Source organism: Populus trichocarpa, chromosome 1 (assembly GCF_000002775.5).
Source record: "Populus trichocarpa isolate Nisqually-1 chromosome 1, P.trichocarpa_v4.1, whole genome shotgun sequence".
NCBI classification, from domain to species: Eukaryota; Viridiplantae; Streptophyta; class Magnoliopsida; order Malpighiales; family Salicaceae; genus Populus; species Populus trichocarpa.
Genome location: NC_037285.2, coordinates 15,041,176 through 15,051,956, shown reverse-complemented (window position 1 = coordinate 15,051,956; position 10,781 = coordinate 15,041,176). Strand labels below are relative to the sequence as shown.

Below are 10,781 nucleotides of genomic sequence, written 5' to 3'. Positions count from 1 at the left end.
GTCTCTTGGAATAATACCATGTAATTAGCCCGCGATACCTTAATTCATACCTATTCGATCCAAAATAATAATAATAATAATAATAAAGTTTTAATATTTAATATAAAAAAATTAAAAAATATTTCATGTAATAAAAACTACATATAATTATTTTACATGAAAAAATTAAAAAATATTGCATGTGTATGTAGTCTGTATATATATATATATATATATATATATATATATATATATATATATATATATATATATATATCCTACGTTAAAAACCATTTTATAAAAATAAAGACTATATATATATATATATATATATATATATATATATATATATAGTTATTTCACATGCGTACGTGGAATATTGAGGTAGTATTTACGTACGTGGAATATTGAATTCTTAAGGTTCAATTCCTAAGGCCAATTTTCCTTAGGATTTTATTTTGACTTCTCTTCTGCCCATTTGCTTTTGTTTACTGGCCCATTTATTCTTGTAGATTGAGGCTATTGTCTTGGGTTTTTTGCTTGCTCGTTTTATGTCTTTGACATTGCCACTTAAACAAAGTACACTATGCTGTGTTTGTTTTTTTTTTTTTTTATATGAAAAAAATTAAGGTGTTGTTATTGTGTTTTTTTTCTTTTTTTAGCATACTTGTCTTTCTTTTTCTTTTTTTTTTTTTTTAGTTTAATGTGGGTGTCCGGGCCAGCTTGCGCGCACCTCGACTAATTCCACGGGCCCTGAAGTTAACGACCATATAAGTCTCCAGTGGCCATCATATGAGCAACCACAGGGCTCGAACCTGAGACCACAGAGGGAGCAAACCTCTTGTCTTTCTTAATTATAAGAGGACTGGCATGATATGATATAGTTAATTTGACATATTTAAAGATAATTTGTATGACCAATAAAATTATAATTAGATTAAAAAAAAACTATGACGACAACTTTTTAAAAATATTAAAACGGCAATATATTAAATCAATTTAAGTTAATTTATCAAATGTGCTATCTAAATCATGAGATCTTGATGATCATATATAAAACATTATAAAAAATTATTAAACTCAATTATCAATGAACTCAATATTAAAGAATGAAATTGAAAATGAAATGCGGATAAAATAATAAACTAAATCAACTTGAGTTAACCTATCAAACCTAGATCATGAGATCAGGATAAACCTATAAAAATAAAATTAAAAAAAATTATATAAAGTTCATATAAAATGGAAAAAAACGACTTGAGTCAGCCTGAGTTAACCTGTCAAACCCGGGTTAGGAGATCGAGATAGCTCTATAGAAAGCAAATCAAAAAAATATATAAAGTTTAATTCTCAATCAAACTACCTTGTGTTGAATGGCGAAGTTGAGGGAAAAAAGGTTGATATAAAAAAGAACAAAAGAAATAATCTGAGTTAACAAGGTTAATCCGCAAAACTCGCGACTTAGGTCATGAAACAAGAATAACTTTATAAAAAATAAATTAAAATAAATTATAAAATTCAATTATTAAAAAAATAAAAACCCGAGAGACCATCTTTAGTCATGCCAGACTAGTTTTTCTCCTGGTCCGACAGTAGTTGAATTTCCTTTTATTATTATTATTATTATTAAAAAAAAAAAACCCCGAGAGAATCAGCAGTTGAATTCGTTAGTTAAAAGTGCTGCGTGAGAACATAATCTGGCATGCAAGATCATCACTCGAAACGAGGAGACTGTTTACAACCCATTTCACCAACTGCCGAAGCCAAATTCACACGACACAATATCACGATCAGATACAACTTTTAAAGTTTTACTATCACTTTATTCAATTACATTCGCATTCGTTTTGCCCATCAAAAAGATCATGACCGAACTTCACATTTACATTTCCAGAATTAATCAATAGTTTTATTCTATATGATTTCAGTCATCGCCTTTTTTGGACCCATACCTCTCAACCCTCTCGTCAATCCACCCTCTCATATCCTTCAAAACAAGATTAGCATTCTCATCGGGCTCACCTTGTATCAAAGAATGGTACATGCCCTCGTACATCTTCAAGCTCTTGTCCTCACTAGAGGCTTTCTCAAACAACAACTGTGATGATGTAGGGCATGTCACCCCATCAGCCGTGCCGTGGACTGTCAAGAACGGCGCTGTAACCTTGGAGAAATTGTCCTGTATGTATTGGCACATCCTAGCAATTTCCCTCATGGTTCCCACCCTAGGCTTGCCTGTGTATCTCCTAGGGTTGGATGCTATGATCTTGAGCTTCTCTGGGTCCTTGATCGCTTTGCCTACCATTTTGTTGTCTGGCATGGCTGCCCACGTATCAGCCAATCCAAAGAGCAGGCCATACATGAATAGGTGTACCTTGCTTGGTTTCATCGCTTCTGGTATGACAAAAAGTGGCGCCGAGAAAATCAAGCCCGTCCACATGTTAGGTTCTGATTGGAAGTACATTAGCATTGTTGTGAGTCCACCCATTGATTCACCAAATAAGAAGGCTGGTAAGCCCTTGTATGGTTCGCTGAAGCGCTCGTGCTTGAAGAATGACAGGGAAGTGGCAGCAATCTTGTCCATGTCACCTTCACAGCAACATATTTTTTTTCAGTTTTCATTTTTGCAGAAGCTTAGAAAGAAGTTATGTAAATACAAATGCTGGGTGTTTTTGAATGAATAAGATATGCTGGATTCGAGCTTAATGCGTATGAATTATGATACAAGTCTACGAGAGAGCAATAATCTCAACAAAATATTGTTGCAATAAATCTGAGTTCTGCCTCTCGATCTGAAAATATAATTTTAATGAAATCAACTTGGAGACAGACATTGGGACCCTTTTATAGCCATGCCTAGAATACTAATTAGCAATAGTAACATCATATCTAACAACCCTTTTCCTTTTATTTCTGTTCTTGGCAATAGTTTACCTGCACTGTTTTTCCTCCAAAATAAAATCCATATTACAGCTCAATATTTTAATTTCTCAAGAAAATAAATACTATATGAATTATGCCATCCCAAAATCATGAACCAAATAAAGAAAATTATAAATATTACATGACTAAACATCTTCAATTAAGCATATTGTGATTTTAGCGTTTGTGAGTTCTAGTTATAACCTAAACGCATCGAGAGGGAGAAAAAAACATATCGAAAACCATGTGAACTACCCCACATGTACCGAATGTTGTCCTGGGCAATGGAATTCGATCGTACAATGTTTTACAAAATCAATGTATATTTAATTGAATATTTGATATAAAGTAGTGAAGAGGAAAGTGAGTTAATTACCCATGTAGCAACGTATACCGTCTGATCTGCCATGTCCAAGAAGATCAGCGGCAAAAACAGCATAACCCCAGTTAGCAAAGCTGATGCAAATCTTCTGGAACAACCAGCCAGTATCAGATCCATAGCCGTGGGTCATATATACCGTGGCTTTGACTTTTTTATCCAACGGGAGAAAACCTTGCGTGAAGAGCTTCCCATTTGGCGTCTCGAAGTATGATTGGGTAGTGGTCACTCCTTGTGACGCATAGTACTCCTCCTCCGGCATGTCGCCCCAGAAGTTGGGAGGCGTTTCGGGTTGCTGCGTTTCGGATGACATGGTCACGTTTCGTCGAGTTCTTTTTTTTCGGATTCCCGTAAGGCTTGGCTGGTTGACTTTAAAACAGGGGAAAGATGGGTGTTTTCTGAGCGAGTTGGTGGGTGGCGTTTCGGAGTTCGATGGTGTTTCTGCAGGGGAGAGCGAGAGGGGGTTTTAAAACTGGTGTCTTCTTGTGTAAGAAAATTGGGGTTCATAGAGGGTGAGGTTGGTGTAGGTCCTGTAGGATATCTATGAATACTCCTGAATTTAATTTTAATTTAATTTATATTATATCCATTATTTATTAAATAAAAAACTTCAATATTCTTATTTTTATTTAATGTTACTCAATATTCAAGGATGATTTATTATTCAATATAACATAAACAAATATATATATTAGAGATGTATGAGTCCGAATCATAATATATAATATCTATGAAATGAAATAATTATCCAAAACATTCACTCGTTGGGGGTTGGAAGTAGGTGGGGAGGTGGCTTCTTACGGGGTTTTTTATTAAGGTTTGTTTGAGTGTCTAATTATAGTTATTTTTTATATAAAAAAAATATTTTTTTAAAAAAAATATTAATTTCAACATATCAAAACGATTTAAAAATTATTAATTTTAAATAAAAAAAATTTAAAACTTTTAAAAATACAAGTTAAATCGCTTTCCCAAACAATCCATGGTGAGACACACGTGTTTGACTGTGTGGTAGTGGTTGCTTTTCAAATAGCTTTTCGTGCCGAAATACATGTCAATGATGTTTTTTTATTTTTTAAAAATCATTTTTGACATCAGCACATCAAAACGATTCAAAAAATACAAACCGCACTCAATTTTAGTAAAAAAAAAAAATTAAAATTTGATCAAAAACATATTTAACCGCAGAGCCAAACAGGCTTATGCCCACGTTGGCGTTCTTCTCCCGTTTCACCAGCCGGTTGTTCACTAGTATCCATCAACTCCTCCACCACAGTGATATTATTCTTTTTCTCAATAGAATTTGAGAAAACTCTCCCTTCAATTTTCATAATTTAGAGAATTATCATACTAGAACTAAAATAAAAAAAGTAATACAAATTTCATAAGATATATAAGATATTATTTTCTTGATGCATATCGAAGTTAAATTCTTAGTTGGTGTTAATTTTTGAAAAAAATATTGCTGTCTCATTTGATTTCATAATTTTATCAGGAAAAAGGATTTAATTAAAAAGCAATGGGGGTTTAAATAATAAATAATTCAGCTAGTATGTTATCATAAATCTTTGAATAAATTAAAGGGACTTGAAGTGAGTTGGTATAGTTTAAAAGTTAATTTTTTATTATTTTTATATTTTATCAAAAAAATATTCAACATGCATCTTAAATTTAACCTTATGTTATGAACATTTCAATTGGTTCAAGTAAAAATAATATATAATAAACCTATGCTAAGAAATTATAATTCAAAGTTTTTAGTTAAAATTTTTTCTCATATTTTCTATTTATTTTTTTAAAAAAGATATTATTAGTTAAATATATCGATACACAAGCAATCATTGTGTCATAATCAAAAACCGCACCTGAAATTGTATCTGTTTTATTATTATATTATTATATATTGATATTGACTCGTCAATAAAATAAAATAGGGTATTTTAATGCTTCAAAGAATTCTATCTCTTTCATTTGCACTCTCTCTCTCACCCACTCTATTGTAAATCAATACTTGATATTTTAGCATAACTCTCTCACATTCAATCTCCGCTACATGTTGACTTTTATTTTATTTCATGACATTCATCAATAATTGAAAATGATGGATTTTAAATTTAAATAAAAAATTAAAAACTAATAAAAAATATTTATCAGTTCAATTCCAAAAAGATATGTATTTTGATTTTTTTTAATCAAACAATAAGGAAAATCGTCTTAATAGCTTTCGTTTCAACTAAAACTAAGATAGTGTTTGGAAATGTGATTGAAATTGTATTTCTTAAAAATTTGAAAATTAATTTTTTATTTAAAATTAATTTTTTTATTTTTTCAAATCGTTTTGATATGTTAAGGTCAAAAATAATTTTTTTAAAAATATATATTATTTTGATATATTTCCGAACGAAAAATACTTTGAACCGCAATCACTATCAGACTCTCAAACACCCTCTAAATCTCATTATCATATGATGTTAAAAGCATCTCTTTCATACTAATTAGTACATTAATAAATTAATAAATTCTCTTAAATATTAGCCTCAAAATTTGAACCTAAAAAATTTAAAAAGAAAATGCACTTTTTTAACTACCAAATCAACTCGTGTTAAATTAAGTTAACCTGTTCAATCCATGATCTAAATCATGACTTTGATTAAGCTTAATAACCATTTTGTAAACCCTGATAAAAAAAAATTATAAATTATGATGGTATTGTAGCATGTTAGAATGATCCTTGAATAAGAAATTTGAAAAGAATACCATGAAAAATGAAAGTATAGTTTCAGCCTACATGAGGGAGAAATGAACTTGGATTGTGTTGGTTGAATTAGACTAGGTATCCATCAGATTTCTGGGGCATCTGTAACACCAAGATCAGAACTCATGAGTCAACTATTTATGAATCAACCTTGAGCCAAATAGATGGGCATGAGAGCCTGGCCAGGGCAAAGAATGGTCGGCATGTGTGGACTTGCAAGACCAGGCCGGCACACCTAGCTTTAATGCACACTTAGCCTTAATTTGTTTCTCTAGGACAGACGATACATCAATTGTTTGATAGATTTTAACCACCAAAGAGGCGTCTAAAAAATTAGAATTTTTGAATTTGAAGAGTCATTTTCATTTATTTTCATTGATGAAAATTTGTTAAATTTTTTTCATTTGAATTTTTTTCATTTATCTTTTTATGAGAGAAGTGCAATTGATGAGTTTTTTAGCTTTCATATTTTTGAAAAAAATAGATCGAAATTGAAAAATATATTTTGTAGTTTAATTATGTGTGTTTTGAACTGGTTTAGAGGTGTTTTGAGTTCAACATAGTTTTTTGAGATTCTAAAAGCATTTATTAGATGCTGATAATTCAAGCATCTAATAAATGCACCCATCTCAATACTTACGTAGCATTATGGAATTGAAATTGAAGATCAAGAAATTAAGATTGAAACCTCTCTTCTAGGTTATTATAGTTTGTACATTAGTCAATGCCCATGCTTCTAGATGAACTAAAATTATTTTTTAATGCAAAAGAAATAAATGTGTAGGTATTTTTAATTTTTAATGCAAAAGAAATAAATGTGTAGGTATTTTTAATGGATTTTCTTATCTCAAGGAGAAATTTTAATTGTAAATCAAAAGGTTAATATATGTATTTAATTAAATAAATCAAGAATTAATTGGGCTAATAAATATAAAAAAAATTGTTAATGATAACTACAAGCTAAACTGCAAAATTAAAAGATACATGTAGAACATGATACTTGATATTTAATAATTTTATTTTTTAAAATTAATTTTTTATCTAATTAAATGATAATAAAAATAGATAGCTCCAATTAATATAAAAAAAGTTGCAATCTTATTCATAAACCAAGTAAAAATTAAATAATATTTAATTTAAAAAAGTCATCAAAGTTTATGTAATTTATTTATTTTAATTAATCTCAATTATAATTGAATACGCACCAGGTTAGGCATCTCACACATACATTTACTTAATCTATTTTAATTAATTCATATTAAAAAAATAATTCAAAGTTAAAAATTGATAGGCTAAGTGACCCAACAAAACTGACTAATTAAAATAAAAAGCAATGCTCATGGGCCTATAAGACCAAGCCTGTGCCTAGCCTTTAAAGTTTTTTGGTTGGCAATGCATGTCATGAGTGCGTCAAATAAACTGACAATGAAGCTCTACATTACTTACTAATTACATGATTTTTACAACCTGTAACACTACCTTTTGTCCATTGTGAGCGGAGGAAAAGATGGGAAATATATATGATCTGGATTTCGTAGGACTCGCAAGAGCAATAGAAGTTATGACTGTAGCATTTTAAACATTTTCAGGGGGACTCCACTTGTTTAATGACCTTCCTTATTGGGCTTCGGGTTCTGATTTGGAACACCCATATAACGATTACAAATAAGACTTGATTCAAATATGTTGAACGAGCTCTGCACTGCTGTCAGCCACTTCTCAAAAAAAACTGCAGCTTTCTGGCAGTTCCAGTGTCCATGTATGGAAAAGATACAGAGAATGTGTGAGTATGTAGAAGATAATGAGCTGTGTGTTATGTGGGTCTTATGGAGGAAAGGCAAATCATTCTCTCCTCTCTCAAACATATGCATGGTGTAGTTAAGACTTGTGAATATGTGCATTATCACACTTTGACCAATGAGTAAATGACATCTATGGAATATTGTAATTCGAATATTTAATCCCCTATGATCGTAGAATATATATATCTACCTTATCATAAATATAGTAGCAGGACATGTCGTTCACATCAGACCTGGGAAAATGTCTCATCGTCACCCTCTCCAGTTTTAGAAGGGTATAGATAACGATTTGTTAGGGTGGAGGTAGCATACTGTTATTTATGAACATGATGTTTTCATTTTTTGTTTTCAAGCATGCATATATATTGCTTTTCTTTTCCCTGTAGGGGACGGGCTGGTAAGATTCAAACCACCACCGCTGCCTGTTTTTCACTTTGGCTATTACTCTCTTAAGGCAATCTTGCATTTATTCGCCATCCCTGTTTTTCCAATGTGATATTACTTCTCTTCTGTTGGTGAAAAGATACGTTGAAGTTTATTCAGCTTCATCTGTCATTGGATTTTCATCTGAAGACTTGTTCCACATATCAAATGTATAAGTTAAGGTAGAGCAGATTTGGGCACACACTACTAAGAACTTACTATTGTATAGAAATGAAAGCTGCCACACATTGTTACCTGCTCTTACAAGGCAAGTTGATTCTTATTTTAGCTTCCTGTCAAATGTTTCAGAGCTGGCTCACTCCAAATGGACTGAATTTAAACTGAAGCTGATGGGAATTGGTCTCGGGACCATGTTAATTTCACTCTTTATAATATTTCTTGCCATGCAAAGGGTGAATAATCTCTATATGACTTCTCTTTTGTCTCCTGGAGGTTCTGGAATTTCCTTTGAATTAATATTTGCCTTTTTTGTTGTGGCAATACGTGCATGTAGCTTCCTGTCAAACAGTTATATTTGTAAGTTCCTGAGTCTAGCTTTTCATGGTTTGAAAATTGCCTTTCCTCCTTTTGCTGACATCCAGTTTTTTTAAACCTTGATCTCAGTGGAGGGAGGAAAAGTGGCAAGTTCTCTGTTGGCCACCACCAGCATTGTCAAGCTAAGTTCTTCGATCATGAAAAAGAAAATGCTATTTGAAGTATGTACGTATTGGTGGCCATAAAAGTTTGTTGCAATAAGTTGATGGCTGTGATCAGAAAATCTATCACGGATTGTTCTTGTGATACTAATCTTCAAGGGCTTCACTTTGCAGGCAGTCAGTTTTGTACTGTTGATATCCATCCTCAGATTTACCATTGAAGTTGGGCTGTCAAAGCAGGCTGCCACTTCTTTAGTTCTGAGTGCATCTCCTTCATGGATGCTTGATATTGCCCCAGGTGATCCACTATGGACGTATATTGCTAAAATTGGGCCAATTCTATCTTGTAATATTATTGGCATGGCTGCTGAACACAGAACCATCACTAGCAGCATATTTGGGGGACTTCGGAAGTATATTCCCATGGGAACTATTTTAGGTTATGTGCTTATAGCAGTGCATTTGGGGGGCTGAAAGTAACATACAGAGCCTGTCTTCATTGCTTCAAGGAATTGCAGAAGGTTACATCCCAAGAATGGTTTATGCAATTGGGCTGGGTCAACTGTTTTTAGTTGTGGTTAGTCTTTTGTTTGACAGATATAGAGAGTTAAACTGCAATAGGAACTTGGCGATGAAAACAGTAGCTGTTTTATCTGCCTGGAGTCCAACAATCATTATTCTGTTATTAGGAAAACAAGGTTCCTTGAAAGCATTAGCGCTGCAAGTGCTTATTTTTTTACTATTCCTTTGGTATTGCATCAAATTGCAGTGTTTAAGCTTGTTTTCTTACTTTAGTCATTTGCAGTGTAAACTCCCATTGCCAATTAAGTTATTTTTGAACCTATGTTATATTTCAGGTTCGATGAATTTGTTCTTGTTGGTCAAGCAATCCTTCTTCCGGTTCTTGGACTTCCATTTCTGGCAGCGCGCCGTTTCTTGCTTGGTCAGAATGACCATGTTCACCCAGCTGTCTCAGACAAGTTAATTGCCTGAACATTGATGGTTGCCATGCTTCCTACGTTTTTATATATATTTCAGCCCATGCTCACATTTTGAGATCCCACTTTGAAGATGTTTGCCTGTAATTAATGTTTATCTTCTTTCCTTCTATTTTCAAGAACCTGCGGCAAGGTTTATAGATCATCTTCTATGTTTCAGATGTATGGACTTATTACTGCTGCCATGGTCATGGTCACGATGATAAGTGAGTTTGTTTATAATGTTGCCATTTTAAGTTCAAATTCAAAAAGAATTATTGAAAAGATATTTCTCATCTTGTAAGTAAGCATGAATGTGGAAGAGATCAAGACCCTCATAAAAAGAAGTTAGTTTCACGCGAATAAAACATTCTATCTTTCAAAAAAAAAGAATTATGATGCAAACAACAATTGACATTTATTCTTTTCATTACAAAACATATTTGAACTATATTCTATCAATTAAGTTCAATTCACCTGAATTGTAAATGTGTTATGTGACAAATACTATTTTATTTCTTTTTTAATTATATTCAATTTAAAATTTATTCAATCCTAGCTATATGCATTGATTTTTATAAGAGCTAGAAAGAAAAACAAATGTTTTTTGTGGTCATCAAACAATAATAAAAACATACATATATCTAATGAAGAATAAGATATAATATTTTTAATAGTTCGAGTCTCATCAACCTCAGAGTCATTGAAAGTTTACATGGTCGTTAACTTCAAGATCTATAAAATTAATCAAGGTACACGCAAGTAGCCGAAACATCCACGTTAATCCAAAAAAAATAATAAAACACAAAATACATTAAAAAAATCAAACATATACTAATCCACAGCGACAATATATCTAAAAAAAAAACTAACCAAACAAGTGACGAA

General features: G+C 31.9%; 1 protein-coding gene and 1 pseudogene across 1 annotated transcript; one reads left to right on the top strand and one right to left on the bottom strand.

The window, feature by feature from the left end:
• Positions 1-1,771: 1,771 nt before the first annotated feature.
• LOC7486620 (caffeoylshikimate esterase) lies at positions 1,772-3,803 on the bottom strand. Its single transcript, XM_002298082.4, has 2 exons — positions 3,278-3,803; positions 1,772-2,568 (listed from the first exon to the last, which is right to left on the bottom strand). The coding sequence occupies exons 1-2, from the start codon at positions 3,591-3,593 to the stop codon at positions 1,904-1,906; spliced, it is 981 nt and encodes a 326-aa protein (XP_002298118.2). The 5' UTR covers positions 3,594-3,803; the 3' UTR covers positions 1,772-1,903.
• A 3,915-nt stretch (positions 3,804-7,718) lies between these two features.
• On the top strand, positions 7,719-9,909 carry LOC112328011 (uncharacterized; annotated as a pseudogene).
• The last annotated feature ends 872 nt before the right edge of the window (positions 9,910-10,781 follow it).